The sequence below is a fragment of the Equus quagga genome, chromosome 4, assembly GCF_021613505.1.
Source record: "Equus quagga isolate Etosha38 chromosome 4, UCLA_HA_Equagga_1.0, whole genome shotgun sequence".
NCBI classification, from domain to species: domain Eukaryota; kingdom Metazoa; phylum Chordata; class Mammalia; order Perissodactyla; family Equidae; genus Equus; species Equus quagga.
In genome coordinates, this window is record NC_060270.1 from 11,183,414 (window position 1) to 11,208,628 (window position 25,215).

The window sequence follows — 25,215 nt, forward strand, 5'->3', positions numbered from 1 at the left end:
AAAGGTGCTACATCTTGTACAGCAGAAGCAAATAACAGGAGGACAAGACAGGGTTTAAAGTGTTATTTTGAATAAAAGCAAAACAAATCCATCAATAAAATTATCCTAAATCTGGAAAGGATGTTACACTGCATATTGGAGACAGAATGTGTGAATGGCAACCCCCAAGAATGAAGACCATGATCTCCATCAGAATCATATCACATGCAGGTGGCATATAAGATGTTCCCAACCAAATTCCCATTCGTACTTACTTTGCTATTCCCTTGACCCAGAAGCGGCAGACACATCATTCAGCTACCACCATAACTGCTAAAGCGGCTGCAAACCTGAGTTTGCTAAGGTTGGATGGAAGCCACTGTTTTTCATAGATATCTCTGGGTAACCACCAGGTTAGCACCAGGTAATTCTCATACTTCACCAATTTAGACTGGTGACCTAGAGTTAAGAGGCCCTAGGATCTGAAAGCCATCATTCTTGGAAGTTGCTCACTCTACTTTTGCCCCTAATTGAATAAAAATAACAACAAAAAACTAGATCTCAATTGGGCACACAACACAGATCATAATTCTTTTATTAACTAAATTACAAATGCTTTGAATAAAAACTTAATTGTAACAATCATTTAAAGGTCAATGATTTACTTTCTCCCATAGAGGAAAACCAGTTCCTTTTCTTGTTTTCTTCTCCGGAACAGTGAATCACGGCCACGGTGCTAAACACAAGTGTATTCCTTTCACATCTTACTATTCTCCAAATCAGAGTCCATCACCTCACTTCAGTTACTCTGGAAAATAGAAAAATAAACATATAATCGTTATTCATGTCTATTTTCTATGCATTAACAAGCTGATATATTTAAAAAATTTGGAATGGTTTCAGATATACAGTATGTAAAAATAGTATCCAGAAAAAGTACTTAATCTTAGATTTGCAAGGGTCATAGAAATAAACCAGGCAAATCATTAGCCTTTTTAGCTGCAGTAAGTAAAAGGCCAATGCCAAATGAAAATAAAAATCAACAAAGTCTGATAATCTCTGTTTGCTGGGTTAGCTGAGGAGAAGCCGAGAGATGTTGATTTTTCAAAGCAAAAGATATTGATCCTAGAATAACATTTGATCACATTCACTTTGGGTCTACATCATTCATTTAATGTAAGTGAAATAAACAGGTGATCACGCGTAAGTGAAAGAGGAAATGGCACTGTGGTCCCTAGGAAGGTACGGGGGACCTCTCTCACCGACCAGGCAGACACACTGTGAGCATCGAGCAGCTGTCAACAGGAAGAGGTCACCGGACAAACATTTTTTAAAAACCCAACAAATCCTAAACAGTTAAATATTAGCTAAATTAAGGGAATTTCGAAGGTCAGCATAGATTTCATGTGCTATGAATGCACAAAAACTCCTGTATCTCTTGATACAATGGCTCAAAAAAAGTCACATCTTAAGAGAAATTAACAAAGAAAGAGGCACTCAAGGTTCTTATACTGATTTTCTGAAAATGGAGAACAGAAGTTTAGTTTCTTCATACAACAATGGAAGAATGACACCACAGTAGGAAAAGGAAAGAATAAAGAAATGAAAATATAGAGCATCAGGATGTAAACACAGACTAACCACACTACAATTCCAGGTACCAGCTCTTTCTTTAATGTCATTTAATGTATTCCTGCTAACTACAATTTTTTTAAGAGGGCAGTTGTTAGTATAACAAAACATGAATTTTTGTAATAAAGGCTGTAACACACACTTACAAAAGTGGGATCAGTCTAGGACTCCTTCTTGAACACAACCTAAGCATCACTTTAAATTTTGTCCACTGATACACAATTGACGTGTTTTTAGTCTTATGCAAAAATTAATTGCACTCAGGGGAATACAGCCTCTTGAGTTAAATGCTGCACTTTGCCATGGAGGTGAGTAGGGAGGTCACAGACTTTAAAACAGTAAAACAGAAAACAAACTATTTCCATGATCAAGGGATGATTGTAAATATCAAAAAATATGAAGAAATTTTGATATGATAAAAACACGTTATTAAAATGTTAACAGAACTGAAGTATTATAGCATGTTAAGGTGAAGTCAAAATGAATACTTCTAGCACTCAATATCTCAGACTTATTTATCTTTGGGAACTAACAAATATACGTCTTTGAAGTATTCAATAAAAATTGAAAGTTATTAGCCCAGATTTCCGAAAAAAGAAGAAAATGCAGGAGTGTCTAAGCATTTCTCTCTCTCTCTTTTTAAATCCTCTCCCACAAGATTATTAAGTCTCCATGGGTTAAATGCAACAAAATTGCAAGAAAAGCACAAAAGAAACTGTCAAGATGACTAAGATTTGTGCCAGATTATCTATGTGTCTTACAAAAAGCATTCTAAAGTCACAGTCACCGGACGCTGCATTGGAAAAATGTTTTTGAAAAAGTAGTAATTTCTCTTTGCTATGAGCAACATGACTAGACACTCTGATTAGTGACACCCACAGCTTTTATGTCTTAGTTTTGCAATTTTTCACAGAGCAGATTTAAGTTTCATAAATCAAGAAAGGTAGACCTTTAAGATTTGGCAGTGTCCCTTTTATTTAAAAAAAAAAGCCATACTTTTGAGAAGCTATTTTATTTCTTTTCAATGTCCATATTTTAACCAATCTCTAATGGTAGGTGCATTTTATACTCACCATCATTCATCATTCCTTTTGATTCTTTAAATGCTAAGAATTAGTAACAAGCCAAGCAGATAGTTAGTAAAGTTACACAATTAGAAATCATTTCTAAATAAGTAAACATGCAGCAATGTCATGCCAACTATTCCGCTGCTATAAAGCCAAATTAATTTTACGGCTATCATTTTATTACAAAGCCTTCCTGTGGATCATACCCAAAGGCTCCACGAAGGAAAAAAAGTTAGTTGGGAAAACAGATCTAGCTTTAGGGAGAAAGAGAGACGCCTGGTCCCATTGCATGGTGACAGACTGTATCTTTCTAAAATTTATACATCAGAAATTGAAATTGACTGAGATTCTTCTCTACTGGGGGTGTTACACTTCATTTTGGCCAACATAAAAAGGCAATGGTCCCCTTGCCCAAATATCATGTGGCTAGCACCAGCAACTACTTAGTGCACAGAACAGGGTGAGAACATTACAAAAGCAATACTCGACTCTTGATGAATAATCAAGAAAAGAGAGGTCAAGGTAAGAAAAAAAACTAGATTCTTCCCAAGGCGTAGACAGAGCATCCTAACTGCTTTGGGAGCCAGTTAAATAATGGTCTGGTAATGGATCAAGAAGAATATATAAGTTTGTAATAATCACATACCATTAAGGGGTTCCTCTACAGCTTTCTGGAAAATATTTAAAATATATTTACATAAAAATAGAATTTATTTCATGTCCTTTTATACTGAAATATATACGCTAACATTTAAACTATGTAGCAAGCAGTGAATCCTATCGTCTAAAGACACAACAAGGCAACAAAGGTTAAAAAAGCAAAGCTTGCCAAGCCTGGCTAATAGTTTAAAAATAACTGTAATATTGTGCTCATATTCTTTTTCTATGCAGAATTTCCCATCCCACCCTGCCTCTCTCAGTTCAAGAAATCCTAACTTCTCAAAAAAATTACTAAAGCAGAAACATAAATAGCAAGATAATAAAGAACACAGTTAAAGAAGAGAAGAGAGCGAAACAGAATCATTTTCAAGTCATGTAGATTGAACTCAGAAACAGGGAAAGAAAATGTACTAGGATTTAAGGGTCTGATGGTTGGGTTATCTCTAACAGAGACACTTTAAAAACTGCTGGCTCCTTGTGACCAGCATAGCTATGGCACCAATCTTTTTAGAAGAAACACCTGTGGTAAGACGTCCCCTGCTCCCCTGCCCCTCAGGCATGTCTGTCGAGGCGTGTCAGATGCAGGGGCAGATGGACTCTCACTTCCTGCCACAGACAGGAGTCTTGCTTCTGGCATTCCAGATAGAGCTCTCATTAATCCTTTACAGGAAGATGAGTACAATATAGTACTTTCCAGATCTTATTTTCATAAAGTAGCTCTTGCGCCTTCACCATGATGAGTTTCTATAAAGGTTTTTTTCACCCATCTCATATATCCCCCTCAGTTTATCTCCTAAATTTCCCCCTTTTCTTGGAATTTTCTGAGACAGCTTATTAAGGTATCCAAAATATGGTGAAAACTATAGTTCAGTTTGGAGGAAGAAAGATGCTTATAAAATCAGGGAAGGAGGGAAACAAATCACAATTCAGAATAGATATTTTTCAGCAACACACATTTATTTTACAGATTTTTAATAAAATCAATTAAATATAAATCTCTCTCTCTTATTTTTAAACCTGAAATATCATTTTGTATATGTACACCAAATGGATCGAACAGGTGAGGCAATATATTGGAATCAGCTTCCTTCAGCAGAGATAATGACCATTATTCTCATACATAAACTTTCCAGTTCTGGGTGTAAGAAGTCAGCATAATCTTAACAGGAATCATTTATTCTATCCACCCGTTGCTACTAAATGACCAAACATAGGTTTTAAAATAGAACTGGGTCTATCCAGGCAGAGGTGATGAAATGACTTCAACCTTCCCTTAACTTGGTGTTACACTAAACAGACAGCAAAAGGACTCAATATCTCAACTACCATTCCTCAGTCTAAAGCATCGAGTGATCATGCCCAATTCATTTACGAAATTTAAACTTACCCTAGGAGGTTGTATAGTCGTCTGATTGGAAGCTGATAAAATTAAAAAATACAAAAATCAATTTAATAAATAAATTAAGGCAATATAATGTTTAATTTTTAAGACAAAATGTTCAGAGCTAAAACTAGAGGTGCCAGAATCCATTGAATGAGTTCCAACTTTAATAGTCAATTAAAAAATACAAAACATTCTTGCTTATATGCATTGATAGAATAACATGATGCAAATAATCCACCTATATCAAACGATAAAAATACACCTTCTCTGATTTGGGCATGCCATATCTCCCCATAAACCAGCCGCTTGTTACACTTCATGGTGGAAAGGCATTGTCATCTCCTCACCACTGTAGACTCTACATCCCTCCCTACTCCACCCAGCACACGGTCAGGACGTGGCAATGACCATCTCCACCTCCACTGCATCCCCATCCCGCGCTCAGCGCTCGTGTTCCTTGTAGCCTAGTCTTCTTTTGTCCTTCTTCCATCTTTCCAGTTTTCAAAGCTCCAGAGAGCTACGAAATTAAAGAAAATATTCAGGTCCCTCTGAGTTTAAAGAATTATTCTAGACAGCTAGGTTTAGTGACAAATAAGCCCTTCTCTGTGTATCCTTAGCTTTCCGAGTTACCCTTAACAGCTTCTAAATGGACTGGTTAATGAAACTGAAGGCATATAGGGCATGAAGAAAGTGACAAAAGTGAAAAGAACTGCCTGAGTTACATAGAGAAGAAGAGAGAACTTCCTTACAAAACCCAAGTGAGAAGGTCCCAGAGCAGCTAAAACCAGTCCTGAATATAGAATCAGAGTCCTACAGACAGAAACACATCAACCGGCAACATCCTGTGAATCCCTCTGCGAGAGGGTGATGCTACTGGATACAGCAGTCAATTCCACCGTCCTCTGGATTGGATGACAGCACTGGATTTGCTGATGAGCAGACTGAGGCAGGGCCCCCAGAAGTGCTCTCGTGTTCTATGCTATTTATTTACTACCACTCCTCCACATCCACTCTCTCAAGCTTCCAAAGCTGATAGAAAACAGGGGTGAGACCCGACCCAAGGGCAGCCAGTCTACAGGCTAGCCAGACACAACTTACTTCAACTAAACCATGTCCTACATCTATGTTCTATCAAGGAGAAAAGAACTGGATAGCTATGTAAATTTCTGATTAGTAACGTGAAGGGTCAGAGGTAAGATTTAGAGTTATATTTTTGAGCTCATAAATTTATTTATCAGAATTAGTATCAAGAACTGCCAAGTAACTCCTTTACTACCCTAACAGTTTCAATTCTTAGGCCCAAGGAACATCATATTTGACTAGCCCATTCCGGAAAAAAGAGATCGACAGAGAACAGTCACTCAAAAGGACATCAGTCAGCCGTGCTCCTTCTAATATTATAAAACCAAACAGTGCAGAAGTTAATTTCACTTGAGTTAATCCTCTCCAATGGGCATATGTCCTATGAGCCCAAAGAATGACTGTGATTTATCCGTTGCTACCACATGCCTAAGGCATCGACAGCCACATATATATATATATATATTTAAACCACAAGCCGTGAGCATTCCATATGAGCTCACTTGCAAAGCTTCTTCTTGATTTGTTCTTCTCTCCCTGAAACACTTGTCACATGCCATATATATATATGTCTAGGTTTTGAATTTTCAGCAATATTTTTTCTATTCATATCAGTCACCTCTCCCCAACAATGGGTAAGAAAATATCACTGAATTTTATATACGTATTCCGTGTCATCCTAAAATATCTGAGAAGTTATGGTAAATATGGTTTCTGACTGCTAGTAGGTTGATTTGTATCAAAACACGATCAGATGCCCTTATACTGAATTAAGTGATAACGGCTTAAAAAATGCACAAGAATTGACCTTTATAAAGAATGGCTCTGAACACCACATACAAATAACAAGCACAACTTTGGAGAGTTTCATCAGTTCCTTCTAACCTTCTACATGCTCTCACATTATTATTGTTCCCAGCCTCTAATTTCATTTCATAAAATTTAAATGCGTCTAGCAACAACAAAAAAAATCCAATACAGTTAAAAAAGAAGACCATAGAAAATGAAAGTTAAAACTACTCTTTAAAGTAACAATTAAGGTTACAAATTTAAACTTGGAAATAGTGAAAATCATAAAAGTGAAACTTCTCATGGGGACATTAACTTACTCTTACAGAGACAGATTGGATTTTTTCTTTTAAAGTATCTGAGGATTTTATTGCATTTAAGTCAAGACACATTCGTTAGGCTTTTCCAAAAGAGAGCATCTGCAATGCGTAAAAATTATTTTGGAAACATTTACAGTTTTTACTTCCTGATACAAATTCTCAAATTTGCAACCTTAACGTTACATATATACTCAGATTTAGATACTCAGATTCTACAGGAGAAACACGAACTTTCCTAGTCTACCACATTATCTAAAGACCAGCTTTCCTGTACCTTTTATGTTCGCGCCCTTCAACTGACTGAAGGAGTGCCGCTGAACTCTGGCATCAGACAAGTTGACTGGAAAAGTTAATTCAGAATATTCTCAACATGTCAATAAAATTGGACTAAATGCTTAATTTACATGTGGTATGTTTATATGTTAAATTATAATAAAAAAAATTGGGGGAGTGTCTCAGGAGTTCCCTTTCAGTTCGATTTTAATGTGGGAACAGTATGTTTGTAATTCGACTGGTTTCACAGGCCTCTTAGGGATGTAAGCAATGGAGAAGTGGGGTGGGGAGAGCAAGGCAAGGGGATGGCAGCTAGACATGCCTATTCCCACCTGAGTCTGCATCTCCAGACCTGTGGGCATCTGTGCTCAACATCACTCTTTGTTAGACGAGGAAGATGTTGGAGGAGTGTGGGAATAAAAGGGAGGGCAATCCAGATGAGGGGAAAAAAGAGCAAAGAGCCGACCATCAGTCAAAGACACCTAATACCACATCACGCTGTGCGGGTCCTGCAGGTCACACTGTCCTCAAGCATTCATAGGGAGCAACAGAACCAGCAGGGTCATCTTCAAGAATCAGACAAATGGTGAGTACAAGACTCAACAAAAACAGAGCACGCCTCCACATTCACAATGTGATCCTCATGACAGCTCCCGAACAGACGCCGTTTTGCTCTGGAAGTCTTAATTCTGTTTTTTGGCCTTATGAGGCCTGAACTAAGAACATTTCATTGAGGTAACAATTATAACTTATAAACACATAAACTAAAGATAGGTAGATTTTAGTTAAGTATTTTAATTGTTTATCCAATAAGCGTTAATTAAAGAGGGACAAAGAATATACAACACAATTGAACTGAATGATCGATCAGTCAGAAAAAGCTAAAGTTCAGAAATGAAAGTAAAATTTCTTTGCCAGGACCATGCAAGTCATAGGGGAAATTATGTCACTACAACAATTTAAAGTTTGTATTCATTTTTAGAGACACATACAGCAAAGTTCACCTAAACCAAAGCAGAAACATTGATTTTTTTACTCCACTGATTTGTAACTTTTGATTATTTTGACCAATGTTTAAGTATTTGCACTACTTCATAAATAAATAACAGAGTTTTTTTTTAAAGGGAGATTAATATAAACCAGATTGTAAGGAACATTTTTAGCTTAAGTAAGACGACATACTAGTTTTGGGCACCATCAATAGCATCTATTTCTATACATGTATAAAAATATATAAAGAACCTGTTATTTGAAAATTGGCAGATTAAATACAAAGTTTACAAACAATAAGATAATTCTACACTTACTAATAATTGATTTTAAAAATAGTAAAAGCCTAAATTTTAAAACTCAATGTTTTTATTACATTGGTTTTAACCAAAAATATTTTAAAGTCAAGTGTGAGGGGACACTGCTCTTTAGTTAACAAAAGTGATGGATTTTGAATTTCGATTCTTGTCTACTTAGGGACTCCAGGTCTGGGGACAGTCTGCAAGAAGAGCAAGTGACAAACAGGTCCCTTTGAGAGAGCTCTGTCACAGAAACAACGGCCAAGTGAAGTCCTCTTGTATTAATTAAAATGAATCCTCAACAATCTCTCTTTTTACTTAGTATAAAAACATCTACACATTCTAAAACATAAAGCCATTTTCTTTTAAACTATTTTATCACCTAAACTTTTCATTTAGTCATGTCTTCTACTTTTTTTCATTACCCCCAAATCATTCCAACTTTATTACTTAAAAGATATAGCAGCATTCAGTGCGTTTTCTTATTTTTGGAGTTACCAATATATTCTTTGGGGCTACACTATAAGAAGTAACCAAAAGCATTTTCCAAATTATATATTTGAAATTCTTGACATAGGCTAACAAAAATAAGGTTGACTTACCAGCTAATTTCATATAAATTAATCCAAGTAATTCTGCTAGAGCTATAATACCCAAACCTGAAATCAGAAGAGGGCCATGCACTGGCGTGCACTCTGTAAAAACAAACGAAATTTTATATTAGAAATTCACATGAAATAACTGATCCTAATTATCAAGAAACAAAAGTTATCTATATATGTTCACCAGCATTAGCAAAATGTCTAAAATTTATTATTATTAAAAAAAGAAATTATTAAAAGAAAAAAGAAACAAAAAGAAAAAAAAAAGAAAAAAGCCTTTGTTTGCATAAGATGTACCTTATCATATCAGGACTAATGGAAAATGGTGTGTAAAGCCTAAGGCTACAACCAATTGGAGCCTGGTTATTTCAAAAGTTCTCCCATAAATACAGGTCCAACAGTTTAGCTCTGGAACCATCAGCCAACAAGCCATATACAGCCAATATTCTCATGGCGATGTGGAAAGTATTATTATCAGCTGGGCAGAGTGGGTGTGGGGGGACCCGGGGGAGTGAGAGAGAAAAAAGGAAAGCTCACAACACCAAATGCTGGCGAGGACATGGAGGAATAGGCATTTTCATTCAAGGCTGGTGGGAATGCAAAATGGTACAGCCACTTTGGAAGACAGTTTGGCAATTTGTTACAAAACAAAATATATTCTTAACATACAATCCAGCAATTGCAGTCCTTGGTATTTACTCAAATGGAGTTGAAAATTCACGCCTACACAAAAACCTGCACGTGGAGGTGAGCGGATAAGTAAACTGTGGTACATCCACACTACGGATTATTATTCAGTGCCACAAAGAAATGAGCTATTAAGTCACAAAAAAACATGGAAGAACCTTAAATGCCTACTACTGAGTGACAGAAGCCAATTTGAAAAGGCTACATACTGTATGATTCCAACTACAAGACATTCTGGAAAAGGTACAACTACGGAGACGATAAAAAGATCAGTGGTTGCTAGGGGTTTAGGGGGAGGCAGGATGACTGGCAGAGCACAGAGGATTTTTAGGGCAGTGCAACTTGCCTCTATGATACTACGTCTACAACTATGCTCCACGTCATTATACATTTATGAAAATCATAGAACATACGGCACCAAGTGCAAACCCTAATGCAAACTACGGACTTTAGGTGGTAATAATGCGGCAACATAGGTTGAATGATCTTAACAAATGTACCACTCTGGTGGGGGATGTTGATAATGGAGGAAGCTGTGAGTTGTGTGGGGTATATAAGAACTCTCTGGACTTTCCACTCAAATTTGCTGTGAATCTAAAACTGCTCTAAAAAATAGCCTATAAATTTAAAAAGAAGAAAAAAAAATGAAAGAGGAAAACAGAGCTCCGTCCAAGAGAAATCCCCAGTAAGACAAACTAGGACTAGAGAAAATGTGACCCTTACCTGTGATACAGAGACTAAGTCCATCCACAGCGAGCACAAAGCCTAGCCCCTGGAGGATCAATATGGCAATGGTGAAGGCGGTCATCCTGAACGCTGGAGGGGGGAAAAGCATGTTGAGAGCGTTGGAGAAGCACTCAGTCCTGCTGGTATTCCGTGCAATCAAGAACAACAGCCTAGGACCAAAGACTGAGTCTGGAGCTCCTTGCCAGATGGGAGATGCTTCCCCAGGCATCTAAACCTTGTCTTCAACACAAACAGTCAGCTCCGCATTCACACATTCAGCAGCCTTTTATTTTCACAGTCAGCTGAGCTGGACTGGCAGTTTTTACCCAAAATCTTAGAACACTGCTGCTTTTACCACATCCGTGCGTTTTACAATATGAATGGCTATTAGGCATGGCTTTGCCACATGCACACAAAATGGCACCAGTAGAGAGAACCATTACGTACACATGCCACTGTAAACATCATAAACTTTATCTTCTGCATCTAGATCTGTGATTTTATAACAAAGTGATACCTTTCCAATGCACAGCAAGCCAGAGACAGGCTCTAAGGCCAAGAGTTAGATGTGCAAACAGAGAAAAATAGACCCTTTAGTAGTAGCGAAAATATGTCAGTGATTTACTCCCAAAATGCAGTGAAAATGATACCAATTATAGGTTGGATATCTATATCATCTTTTAAAACTACAATGTTAAGATTTGCCAATAGTTAAGAAAGATACATTTCCACTATTTGTGATTTATAACCCTATTTTGTAGAACTCATTTTTTTAACAGAGAGACTTAGCAAAAAAGAGAGAGAGCATGTTTAATATCTACTCGTAATTTCAAAAAACTGTAATAAGAATGTGAAGATAATCATTAATAAATTATACAGCATAATTTAAAAAATATACTGGTTGGCATCCAATATATATGAAAATTACTTTTTACAAAATAATTGAATATCTTGAAAAACTAAGCTAACCTTAAAATTAATCCATATGAGGAAAACGTCACTAAGAATAGCTTAGGAAATCTTTTAATAAACCAACTTTTACTGAGTTGTTCAAAAAAATACAAGAATATCTCAAACAAAATTCCATTTTTTACATGAAAAAGATGGGTCAAATCATGTCATAACAAATACTCACATATCATAAATACACAGTACTGAAGTAATATTAACGCTGCTGTGGGTATTACAAGTAAACCAAGTCCACAAGCATTCTTTGTTGAAAATTCACCTGTCAATAAACAAAAATATTTAAAATCTTTTCCTACATACTTCCTACTCTACTGGAAGTTAAAGTACTTAATTGATTAAATGTATGAATCTCAATACTACTCTTATAAACTGCAAAAGGTTTAAAAATGTTTCCCCTGAAACTTTGCACAAAGCGTCACTATTTTTTGATTATTTAAGACCAAACTTAAGACATCTAAATATCAACATCTAAGTCTCAACGTGTCAAAACCTTGAGTTGGCTCCACTTCCCTCTTAACTAACTTACAGGACTCCAGTGACCCACTGGAGGCTTCTCTTACCATTCCCTTCATTTTCTATATTCAATCTATCCCAAGTCAAAACAGTTGTTCTTTCCAGTTGTCTTCGGAATTCATCTCTTTCCTCCCCACGTCCTCACTAACTCCAGCTGCAAACAGAGCTGCCAAATTTATGTTCCTAAACATGACACCTATACCGTATTCTGCTCAAAATACAACAATGGCTTTCCAGGTCTACACTTTGAGACCCAGACCATCTCTGCTGCACACCCTTATTTCCCATGCTCCAAATGCAACTGCTGTTTGAGACAGATTTTTTTCTCCACATTCATTCCCACTGCCATGACTTGGCCAATGAAGCTTGTCTCTGTGGTGGGTTGCATGGTGGACCTAAACATACAACCACCTCCCAGTCCTCAGAATCTGTGAATATGAACTTATATGGCAAGAGAGTGAATATTACATTATACAGCAAAAGATATGATTAAGTTAGGGATCTTGAAAAGAGGAGATATTCTGGATTATCCAGGTGGGCCCTACGTCCAACGACAAGTGTCTTTGTAAGAGAGAGGCAGAGGGAGATTTGACCCAGACACAGAGAAGACACAGAGGAGAGGAGGCGGCAATGTGACCATGGAGGCAGAAGTGGAGTGACGCTGCCACAAGCCCAGGAGCTGCAAAGATCTGTCAGCAAATACCAGAAGCTAGAAGAGGCAAGGAATGGATTCTCCTCTAAGGCCTTGGGAGGGAGTGTGGCCCTGAGGCCATCTTATTTCAGACTTCTGGCCTTCAGAAGCATGAGAGAATGTCTATTACTTTAAGATCCCTAGTTTGTGCCAATTCACTACAGCAGCCCTAGGACTCTCATACGAACCCCCCCACCCCCGCTTCGCGGAACACCCCCATCTGCATCAATCCTGCCTTCCTTCATAGTAACTGGGCATCTTACCTGGGACAAACAGAATGGCTCCAACGATGACATCTATAGTGAGCACTAGTCCAACAACAAATATAAAAATGATTTTCTTCTTTGTATCACTGGATTTATATTTAAGTGCTTAAAAAAAAAAAACAAAGAATTACAGGAACTCAATCACAAGAAGTGAAGCCTTATAACTTATAAAGTGCAGAGACAAACTGATAACTTACTAGAATTGAATAGCCTTTGGGGGACAACTCCTTCACATCACGTCAAGCCACCCCAAATCTTTTTCATAGTTAGTCAACGGCTAAATAGCGTCATGACAGTATAAATATGGATGCTGAATTTATAGGCAATGCTTTATTCCCCTACACTTTAAAGAATGAAGTTATACACATCAGGCTTTCCCAATCGAGGCATTATTAATGTTTGGGGCCAGATAAGTTTTTGCTGTGGGGGGACTGCTCAGTGCATTACCGAACGTTTAGTGGCATCTCTGGCCTCTACACACTAGATGCCAGTAACAGCCTCCCAGCCGTGTCAATCAAAAATGTCTCTAGACATTGTCAAATGTCCCCTGAGGAGCAAACCTGCCTCAGATTTACAACTGATATACATATGCTGTTGGGAAATACTGGCTAATTAGTCATACTGAAAAAATGAGAACTTTTGTTCTACCTTATACAAAATTAGTAAAGCATCTGGAAATCTGGATATTTTATTTTGAAAAAGTAGAATAAACTTTGGACAAATCACACCCTCTTGAAATCCTGAGGGGGAGGGGAAATGCTTAAATTCTTCAACTGAAATAATTTCATCAAAATAAACTATAAGTACTCAACAGGATTCATCATGCACGTTATTGGTTTTGATTCCAGCTTTACTGCCAAGTATCCAATACCTTCCATGAAAGAACAGTGTAATAGATAACCCTAAATATATTCTATCTTTTACTATATGTTTTCGGTTTTGTTTGGTAAATATTAACTTTTCACCAAGAAAGCTGTTAAAAGTAACCTTAAAGCAGACTGAGTAGTGGAGAGAAACAGAGTGCGTGATTGAAATTCTGCTGTGTTTCACCCACACATGGTGTTCTTCATGCCATTAATTAATGTGTGACTGTTGCGAGGGAGAAATTTTTTAAAATGTTATAGTCAGCATTTAATTTGTTTGTTTGTTTGTTTGTTTAAAGACTGGCACCTGAGCTAACAACTGTTGCCAACTTTTTTTTCTTCTTCTTCTTCTTCTTCTCCCCAAAGTCCCCAAGGACATAGTTATATATTCAAGTTGTGAGTGCCTCTGGTTGTGCTATGTGGGACGCCGCCTCAGCATGGCCTGATGGGCCATGCCAGGTCCGCGCCCAGGATCCGAACCTGCGAAACCCTGGGCCACCCAAGTGGAGCGTGCAAACTTAACCACTCGGCCACAGGACCGGCCCCTAATTTGCTTTTATATTTTATCTTTAAATATTTTACATTTATATTTAATATTTTATAATTTTTGCATTTAATAATTACAAACAGATCAAATACAGTAAAAACAACAAATAACCCCCTAAACGACTGTGATAAAATCTCTGTTTAGGTATTGTAACCCAAGGTGATCGTATAACCTATGGTTAAGGTGATTAGGGTATAACATAGGCAAGCTGAAATCTCTGCCTATTCAAGACTTTAGACTGTTCTCTCAATTTTACTCTCTTCAGGGGGAGATGGAGGGCTGAGCAATAATCAGTCCTGAAGGGGAGTAACTGAAGTCCACACTAATCAGAAAAGAGAGACAAATAATATGGCAAGTTCCCCAAGCTCTCACTGATCCATCCAGCCTTGGAACTTATGTGCCTCTGACTTAGTCACGTCCCCACCTTCTTCCAGGACACGGATTTTCACAGCTTCCCTATTTTCTATGTTCAAATTGGCAAGGATGAAACTCAGTGTATAGGTGACAAAAGGCACAGCCACAGACAGAGAAAGAAATCTTCTCTAGTCATTTGGCAGGGTTTCCACTTTAATCCCATGTATATTGCTATCTACACAGAGCCGGAAAGTTCTGCAAAACGGTTACGACATAGAAACTGTCTCCAATGTACTTCACAAACAATCAAACATTCATAAGAGACTCTCCCAGGTTCAACTCAATACATAAAAGAGCTACTAAGAGTAAGCAGCAAGAATTCACATTCGAGTACAGTCGAAGTTCATGCAAAAAGGCTGACTTACACCATTCTTAACAAAAATAAAAGTCTGAACCTCACCTAAAATTCAACCACTTCAGGCTCAGAAGAGCTATAGGAGAAAAACAATGCCAACAATAGCAACAAAAATAAAATACCACAAAATACTACTATCGGCAGTGTTTTACCACAGAAGGGCCTTTTCAAAATCTTTGCGTATAAATTCACTACCTATTGGAGGTAGCTTTAGTTCCTGTTGATCGGTTCAACTACTACTAATTTTCAAAGCTACCTAGACTCTTCCTTAAATTAAGCAGCCATTTCTAACAAAATATTAGTGGGATCTACTTAAGTCACCACAGGCAATGAAAAGATTATCTCCATGGTTTCTTTTAGTGGACCTTTAAAAAGAATTTCTTTTGACTCATTTTCTTTGCTCACAATGGCCACATATTAGCAGGTCCCATGGCAAGTGGGGAGAAGGCATCCTGTTGTTAGCCCAGCTGCCAATTTTCTCAATGTAGCTAAAGGGTCAGAAGTCTGATATAGACGCCATAGAATCCAATAATTTCAAGGATGGTTTTTTGCTGATCTTTTCTTGTTCTTTAATAAGTGAATTTATCCTTATTTATCAAGCCTATCAAACTTTAAATGAAAATAAATTCAAGGAATTCCCCAAACATTAGCATTAAGATAAAGATAATTTAACACGTTCTTAACGCTCTTATCAAACTTCCTGGTGTGATTTTCTGGCTGCCTTGGCAAGACAACCTACCTATTTCTAAAAATCTGCACATTTTAAAAAATTCTCCTTAGCTAAAAGTATTGAAATCAATACAGAAAATTAAATAGGGGAAGTAATAGTGTTTACACTTTTTAAGACAATTTTTTTAGTGCAGTTTTAGGTTTACAACAAAATTGAGAGAGAGGTACAGAGAAGTCCAATATACTCCCTGCCCGTCCCCCCAACACAGCCGTCCTCATTATCAACATCACTCGCCAGTTGGTACATTTTTTACCAAAGACGAACCTACACTGACACATCAGCATCACCCAAAGTCCATAGCTTACGTTAGGGTTCACTCTTGGTAGTGTCCATTCTATGGCTGTGGACAAATGTATAATGACATGTATCCAGTATCATAACATCATACGGAGTATTTCCACTGCCCTAAAAATCCTCTGTGCTCTGTCCATGCATCTGGCCCCCACCCGCAACCCACCCCGAGCAACCACTGATCCTTTGTTTCCATAGTTTTGCCTTTTCCAGAATCTCTTATAGTTGGGATCATATAGTACATAGCCTTTTCAGATTGGCTTCTTTCACTTAGTAGTATGTATTTAAGGTTATTCCACATCTTTTCATGGTTTCATAGCTCATTTCTTTGTAGCACTGAATAATATCCATTGTGGTTACGTACCACAGTTTATTTATCCCTTCACCTACTGAAGGACAGCTTGGTTGTTTCCAGGTTTTGGCAATGATGAATAAAGCTGCTATAAGCATCCATGTGTGTGTTTTGTGTGGACATACGTTTTCAATTCCATTTGTGTAAATACCAAGGAACGCAATTGCTGGATCATATGGAGAGAGTATGTTTAGTTTTGTAAGAAACTGCAAACTGCCTTCCCAAGTGGCTGTGCCATTTTGCATTCCCACCAGCAATGAATGAGAGTGCCCGTTGCTCCATATCCTCACCAGCATTTAGCATTGTCAGCATTTACATTTTTAACAAAAACTTATAACCTTAGTGCTGCCTGATACAGAAATACCAAATATATGGAGAGGCAATATCACATTTTTGTCAACAAATTAGGAATTCTAAAATTTTCCCTTTTATACCTTCTATAAAATAATTAAGTTGAGCTGGCTACTTCTCAGAAATGAGCGACGTTGGTTCATTCATTTGTTCTGCAAATATTTACTGTGTGCCCATCAGATACCAGGTCCTCTTATTAGCCCAAATCATATCAACCCAATCAAAGGACAGGTAGAAGATTATTTTATTTAACAATAATTGACTGAGCACCTACTATGTGACAATCACTATTCTAAGTGCTGGCATTAAACAAAAAAGACGGATCCTCCTGCCTTGATGCCCTTACATCCTAAGGTGTGAGTGTGTGTCGGGGGCTGGGGAGGACTGAGTGATGGGGAGTTACTCCCAGATCTTCTTCCCCAATTAAATAAAAGATGGGGTGTACTCTAACCAAAGAAAGCCCTTTTATGCATTTAATCTTTCAAATTCATGTGAATGAAGAAATGACATGTCCCTCTGGCCCCCTGAAGAACAGCTAATGCTATGAATAGATGCTCTGTTAGGTTTTCTTGTTTCCTTGTGACTGATATAAAGCATGTATAAGACAGAATGCAGGTTGTGGTTGATAAAATCTAGTGAAATTACCAGGTCAGCTTGGAGATCAAATAAAATCTATTCTCTTAGTTGTCATGATTATCCAAAGATGGTATTCGACAGGCCCATGTAGAACACAGTCCATCCACCAGAAACCAAAAATCCACGAATCCAACATCTGCCCAAAGACATGACATTGAGATAGTCCCTTGCTAAGTGATCAGTGAGCTAGTGGTGAGACAGGAAGGCCTACCAGTCAGGGATAATGCATTCCAGATTAAGAATAAATCATAAAGCAAGATGTGTTTAATTTTATTATTATTATGCTATTTTCTGATAACTCGAAGAAAGTAACTTGGGGATCTTTTCAGTATCTGTTGAGCTGCCAATCAATATTGTCTTCGATACAGGATAAAGCCCATCTGATAACTTTTAAAGTGAAATTACAATTTCAAATTTTTAAGTTAATTAAATATAAATTACTATTTTAAAAATATTTAAAAACACTCATTAAAAAATAATGAAGGCTTTCTGAAACTGGTGCTGGAGAAAAGTGAATATTAATTCCAGTTATAAACTGATCACTTGCCAGAAGGTAAGTAAAATAATTTTATAATAAACTCTATGCACTATTCAACTTGCTTTGATAAACGATTTTGTCAAAATGAATACTGACTAGAAATAACATTCCCAGTACATAGGACCCAGAAATAAAAGAGCCCAGACTTTGTGCAGTAAGTACTTTGAATATAAAAGATTAAAGAAGAGGCTATCCAACACATGAACTTCCTTTCCTTGGTTCCAAATGTTCTCTGGTCTTGTGGATGGAGCCACAACTTCAGAGAGTACTCAGGAAGTCGGGATGTCTGAATTTGGAAAGGGTCAAAGGAATAGCGACCGCATTTCTACAAAACAGTACACCACTAAGCTACAGTTTTGTTCTGTCCCCCATACAAGAAAATCAGCACATAAAACCATTTAACAACAGAGTGTGATAATTATGTGGACGGGATCAAGGGAAAGCACTGGGAGTTCAAGATTATTGAATAGAACTCGGAGTAAACTTAATAACAAAGTCCTATTAACAGTGGCCATCACCCAGGTCACAGAATGATTTCTGTAATAATATTTACTGTGAGAAATATTTTCCTTCCTGGATAGAAATTTCCTAGTGCAAGTTAATGTCCTCACTCCTTCAGAATGATTTTCTAATCTACAAAGAAATTCCCTGTTCCACGCCTTCTTTTCACTGTGCTTTCATGGTCTAATTACTTTCAACATTAAGTAGTCCTCAAGAGGAGACTCAAGGACTTAGGGTCTCCACGCTGTTGTGATGGAGAATTTTTTTCCTTCAATTTCCCAACAATGATTTCTACAGGGACAACTAACCAAATACCTCTGAGCAGTAACCAAAATCCTTGTGGAATAATCTTGAGCAGGGGCTAGAAAGCTAGCAAAGGAAACGAAAGATGCCTAGAAAGCACACATCCGAAATAAATCACAGAGTCCTTGCTCTGCATAGTTCTGATATGCAGGAATTTCAGTTACCATGGTTTAGTTAAAGAACACAAGTCCCGCCAAAACACAGTTCAAATTTCAGTTACCAAAATATACTAACTGAGTACTTGCATAAAGTGCAAACTTCATTGCCATCTCTTCAGTCACAAATCACTGCCTAAGTAACAGAGACGTGCATCAAGCTCAGCGACTCATCACGTTGCGTCTTCCAGACTGCTGGGGATTGGTTCCTGCACAGATGAATTCAGTTCAGGCACAGACAGCAAAGCATGTGTTGTGTTACCTTCTTGTCTCCCAGTCATAAACCAACATGACATTTTACAATAGATAATCAAAAGAGGAAACAAGGCAACAAAGGTGAAAGAGTAAAGAAACGAAGAGTGATAACGCCGGAAATGAAATTTGAACAGAATGTAAATGGCGTTCCAGAAGAGACAGCTGACAGTGGGAGTATCAACATTCCTGCCATTCAAGTGACTCCAGACATGCAGCCAGAGGAAATTAGCAAACGTGAACTTAATGGCATAAATGAGGACAGTGAGGAGGTCATGACAAAAAGAATGAAGATGTCCCAGAAGAAGTGACTCTGGCAAAGACTTCACGTGAAAGGAACTCTCACAGAGAGTGCATGAGACTCAAAGTGCAAAGGATAAAACGTTGGAAGCTGATCTGAACTTAGAAAGGGGTACGACAAGCCGCCAAGGCATAGAAAAGATGCTTGCTCTGATCTGAAGTTATACCACAAGAAAAAGGCAAGCATGGTTCAAACTACTCTTCATAAAACACTTTAATTCTCAATGTTTTTAATATTTAAATGTACCATGTACTAAATATTCGTTTTACTATTTTTTTTTCATTTCCTAATACAGTTACTACTGACAGTAAGAGAGTGTTTAATGTTTTGACAAAAAATTTTAAAGGTCACGGAGCAACAGTAATTTTCACATTTATTATTAGATTGCTGAATAGAGTTTCAGCTTCCATGGTCATGTTTGCGGTCTCGCAGTTCTGTGTGAAGCGAGGACTCCTTGTATACAATAAAAGATTGAAGGAAGGACAAGTAAGAATTGACAGACCTATCGCAAAGGACTTCAGTGTGTTAGCCAGTTTCTGACATGGAACTGAACTTGAATCCTACAAGGACTAAAGATCTTGGTGGACAGCACTTGAAATCATTTATCAAACATGCAAATGATGGAAAGTACCAGGTATAGTGTCAAGAGAGGAAGAAGAACCCTGAAAATCAGCCAGAAACTTAACTGTCAGTGAAGTGGAAACTGAGTTCCTACAGTTTCCAGAACAAAAATCAAAAAATCAAAAAATTGCCTCAAATGCAATACTATTAGAGATTTGTTACTTTGGTTAAGGCTCAGTGTTTGATTCTAGTAATTTCTGAGCAGTTTGATAAGCATAAGATTCTGCTTAAAAGTTCGTGAGTTAAAGCTAAACGCCAAGGTGTTTAGGAACATTGCCCTGTTAGAGACCTTTGTCTTCAAGAGACGGTCTGGAGCTCACCAGGTCCTGGCTTGGCTCTGGGGGTTAGAAGTCTTCTCAGTCTTCTTCCTCAGGAGGACCAACGGCGTCCTGAGAGACAGGGAAGATACAATTCTGGTACAAAGAAGCTCTTTCTCCTCAGAGTAAAGGCGTAATCTGCTATCTTTACTGAATGTTTCGGCTATGGAAAGTCCTGATTTTACCTCAGATGACCAAAAGACTGACATGCAGAGCTAGAAAAACCAAGAGAAAAACACCCTGTGGTCAAGTACAGACCATAAACGGTAATCAGAAAACATTAAGGAGAACTAGAAACTGAAAGTCACGGGCCTGCGTTACTATTACCACTTTAGGGCCCGGAAGATATCTCACTGTAAAGAACACAACCAAGCAGCAAATGGGACACAAAGGGGCTCTCCTGGCTGGTGGAATCCCCAGGCCATAAACAGGAGGCCTCTCACCAAGGGTGCCATAAGAAAAGTAGATTTAGACCCATGTCCATCCCAAAGATGTGACAGAAGGCGCAGAATATGAGACTTCCACGTCTCAACGAAATGTCAGTGCTACAAAGCCAGGGGCAGCACGCACTTCATCTCCACCTCTCGAGCATAGAGCCCAGCGCCCAGCAATCAGTAGGCACTGTCAACAGACACTTGCTCAATAAATAAACAAAGCAGGTCCACATTCTGCTCTGCTAATAACAGTTTCATCTACTCAGGGTGTGTACCCCGATATAGGTTCACCCTTCACGGAAAAAAATTCTTAAAGCAAATTCAAGACAGGCAGGCAGCGTGGTGTAGCGGTCAGTACCACTGGTTGCAATCCCAGTCCTACCAGGAAACAGTTGGGTGATCGTGGGAAAACTCTCTGTGCCTCCATTCCTGATCCATACAATGGGCATGATAACAGTAGCACCTGCCCCACTGACTTCCGGAGAGAAGTCAAGGTGATTGCAGATGCAGTCTTTGCGCAGTGTCTGTCATACACAGAAGAGCCCTACAAATGTGTAGATACCATTGTCATAAACACCTTTAAATATGAATCCAGACTGGGGGAATCAAATACACAGGCACCTCCTCCCCCTAGGCCCCCACACCCCACACTTACTCGTCCTAAGAGGAGCCTAAATAAAAAATTGCCACCCAAATATTTTTTTAGGTTCATAACCACACTCCTTAAAATGTGACCAGAAGATTAAATATAAAAAAGAACATTCAACCTCACTAACACAAAAATGAAAATTAAAACAAGCTGTTTTTTCACCCATCAAATTAGCAAGGATTTTAGAATTCTAACGTGCTCAGGATTGCGAGGGGAAAGACAGGTACTCTCCTCTGTGGGGGAGGAATGGATACAATGTTCCGGAAAACATTTTGGCAGTTTGAATCAAGAGCCTTAAAATACCTCTGCCATTTCCAGTCTTACTTATCTTTAGCAGAGTTACTCTGATAGTATCAAAAAAACTTGGAAACATCCCTAACAAGCATCAAGATGAGAGGTAAGTAAATTATAGTGTGTCTGTGACAGTACAGCACAGGTAGCTGTAGAAAGATTTCTGGGGGGAAATCGGGATGTACAAGGATATAAGCTATATGAGTCCATTTACGGTTTTTCTTTTTTTAAGAAAGATAACAAAGATACATAGAAAAAGAAAGAAAGGGAAGCAGGAATTTCACTAGAATATACCAATAGTTTATTCTTAGGTTGTGGGACTCTAGATGGTTTTTGTTTTTTCTCTATAAGTTCCTATATTACATAAGATATTCTAAAGTGATATGTAGGGGCCGGCCCAGTGGCGCAGCGGTTAAGTTCGCACGTTCCGCTTCTTGGCAGCCCAGGGTTCGCCAGTTCGGATCCCGGGTGCGGACATGGCCCCGCTTGGCACACCACGCTGTGGTAGGCGTCCCACATATAAAGCAGAAGAAGATGGGCACACATGTTAGCTCAGGGCCAGTCTTCTTCAGGAAAAAAGAGGAGGATTGGCAGCAGTTAGCTCAGGGCTGATCTTCCTCAAAAAAAAATAATAATAATAATAAAATAAAATAAAGTGATATGTATTATTTGGAAAAAAACCTGTAAAGTTTACTTTGCAAAAACATGGCTGATGGTGAACAGACTCACTCCTGGTTCAGTTTACTAAAAATAATGTCAATGTCACTGATGATGATGCCATGATCAGCAAACTGCAATCAATCCAACTGGAAACAACTCACACTACTGTGAAATAATTTCATGTTCTTAAAAAAATGCTACGACCTACCTAAATCATTTGAGGCGGGCCTGAAAGCCTGGGTCTGCCAATAGGGTTAAAAGCTTCCCCTAACATCAGGAAAGACTGACCAGGTCTTGATGCTAGACTAGTCTTCTGGTGATGTGAAAAGCTTACAAGAATTCTAGACACTGTTTTGAAAGTGAGAATTGTGAAACGCCTTGACAGTTGTCACTGTTAGCCCTGTCTTGCCTTTTACACAAAAGTTGAGAACAGCTCTGAAATCACAAAGCATTTCCAAAGTGCCAAACAATGAGAAGAACCCTCAAAATATATAACCAGTCATCGCCCTTCCATTTTTATACATCGCTTTAGGTACACAGGACTTAAAAACTTCTTAGTAAAATTCAGGAAATATACAATAGGCTAATCCACTACAACATTCTACTAGCTTTCACTTTCTTAAAGGTTGCAAAATGAAATAAATAAAACGAAATCAGCAGTATTTACTCCTTGCCTTGTGTAAACATTTACTGACCTTCAATGGCTGACTATTTCAGTGTGCTACAGAAAGACAAGGAGTAAATCTTACATTCTGAAAGTTTAAAAGTTTAGACTGTCACCTCAGAACTTCACTAACTTAGTAAATTTCCTCTACCAAACTGGTATGGAAATACGGTTGAGCATAAACATTAACCAGAACGCATGTGACCTTTTACCTAGCAGCCATCATTCTATGTTGTTGATACTAAATCTGATACGGCATTAAGATTTGTCCCAGGAAGTTTGGTCACACGATTATCACAGCGAAACACGACCAAAAAACACAACTCTCCCGTACCCACTGCCTAGAGCAGCACAGTCGTACAGTGAGGATGGCAAAACATGGTTCCAACTGGCCTTTTCCAAGAACAAACACCTGTATACAGAGAAGTTCACACTAGGAAACTAAAGAGAGGAAAGTCTTAATACTCAAAAGTACAACCTCCAACCTTAACACTCATGTAGGCTGTGATCATCTCTTTACCAAAGAGAATGATGTGTGCAAATGCTCTGGAAACATCAAAATCAGCACGAGTTTAAGGTACTGTTATTATCAGGATTCCCACTATTCAATCTTAAGTTAAAAAAAAAAACCTCTTTGGAATTAAAAGTGAACCGTAGCAAATTATGGGGGACAATATACACTTCAAGCAGAGTATGTATATTCTTATTTATCACATTATCACACTTACTGATAATACAACTTAGTTAAATAAAAAATTTCACCAATAGTGCCACCCAGAAATAACAATTTCATCAGTAAAACATAAACGAAAAATAGAAATAAATACTTACTCACGATACCAAACTGTCCCCAGGACAGAAGTATAGCCAAAATTGGGAAAATAACAATGAGGATATTTTCCTTTGGAGAAAACCACGAAACTGGGAAGAAAGAAAACAAAAATCACAATTACTATTTACCACAATCACTTTAAGTCCTGCCAGCGAATGGTCAACAACATATCTTATTGTGTAGATGGAAAATGAAGATAATCAATTAAAGTTGTGGCCTTAAATACATAACAAGTTACACATATAATTTACTACATAACAAACTTCACTTACAACACAAGAAACCAGTTATTTGCGTGTTTCTCACCCCCTTGTCCCTAACCTAGGATTTACAGGCGGTGACACAGCACAGGAGCCGAACCAGGCTCTGCAGCCACGCCGCCTGGGTTCAAACTCAACTCTAATCTGCTATCTTTATGACCCTGGACAAAGTCTTAACACCTCTCTGTTCTTCGGAGTCCACAACGGTTACACTGTGCAACACAGTACTCACACTGTGAAGGCCTGCTGTGACCGTTAACAAAGTCAATTCATGTAAAGGGCTGCTTAAAACAAGGCGTGGCACTTAGCGAGCACCCCGTAAACATTAACCACAACGATCGAAATGTGCGCCTCCGGTGAATACCTGTATGTGTAACGCGCCAAGAATTTACCTTGAATTCTTCCTGTAAAGACTGACTCAGAGGAGGAAAGTAAGGAAGGTGTACAACTGGGTACCCTCCTCGCCTTACTGTGACTAAGACCAAGACCAGTGCGAGCCCTATCTTTTCCCAAACTTACTCTGGAACAGAAGACATACTCATGAATAATCAGGCTTCAAACGACTGTTTACATGCAAAGTAAGAGAGCGGCTTTCGGTATTAAAGAAGCTCTATTAAGTGGGCCACGTTACCTAGACAGTGAAAATAAAGCCACACATTCTATATAAAGAAACTGCAAGGGGCCGGCCCTGTGGCCGAGTGGTTAAGTTTGCGAGCTCCGCTTCAGCGGCCCACGGTTTCACTGGTTCAGATCCTGGGCGTGGACATGGCATCGCTCATCAGGCCATGCTGAGGTGGCATCCCACATGCCACAGCCAGAGGCACACACAACTAAAATATACAACTAGGGGCCAGCCCAGTGGCACAGCAGTTAAGTTCGAATGTTCCACTTAGGCGGCCCGGGCTCGCCGGTTCAGATCCCAGGTGTGAACATGGCACCGCTTGGCAAGCCATGCTGTGGTAGGCATCCCA

General features: G+C 38.4%; 1 protein-coding gene across 4 annotated transcripts in view; it reads right to left on the bottom strand.

Annotated features, from left to right (window-relative positions):
* Window positions 1–544: 544 nt before the first annotated feature.
* Window positions 545–25,215, bottom strand: part of CD47 (CD47 molecule) — a 43,694-nt gene continuing 19,023 nt past the window's right edge. For 2 of the 4 annotated variants that reach the window (XM_046658095.1, XM_046658098.1), the window contains 9 exons: window positions 23,984–24,073; window positions 12,925–13,032; window positions 11,624–11,716; window positions 10,486–10,578; window positions 9,076–9,168; window positions 4,726–4,757; window positions 3,325–3,349; window positions 2,685–2,717; window positions 545–787 (listed from right to left, as the gene is read on the bottom strand). In XM_046658095.1, coding sequence (XP_046514051.1) covers window positions 783–787; window positions 2,685–2,717; window positions 3,325–3,349; window positions 4,726–4,757; window positions 9,076–9,168; window positions 10,486–10,578; window positions 11,624–11,716; window positions 12,925–13,032; window positions 23,984–24,073 — 572 coding nt within the window. In that variant the 3' untranslated portion in view covers window positions 545–782. The remainder of the gene's footprint in view (window positions 788–2,684; window positions 2,718–3,324; window positions 3,350–4,725; window positions 4,758–9,075; window positions 9,169–10,485; window positions 10,579–11,623; window positions 11,717–12,924; window positions 13,033–23,983; window positions 24,074–25,215) is intronic. The other 2 variants (XM_046658096.1, XM_046658097.1) reach the window with 2 other exon arrangements.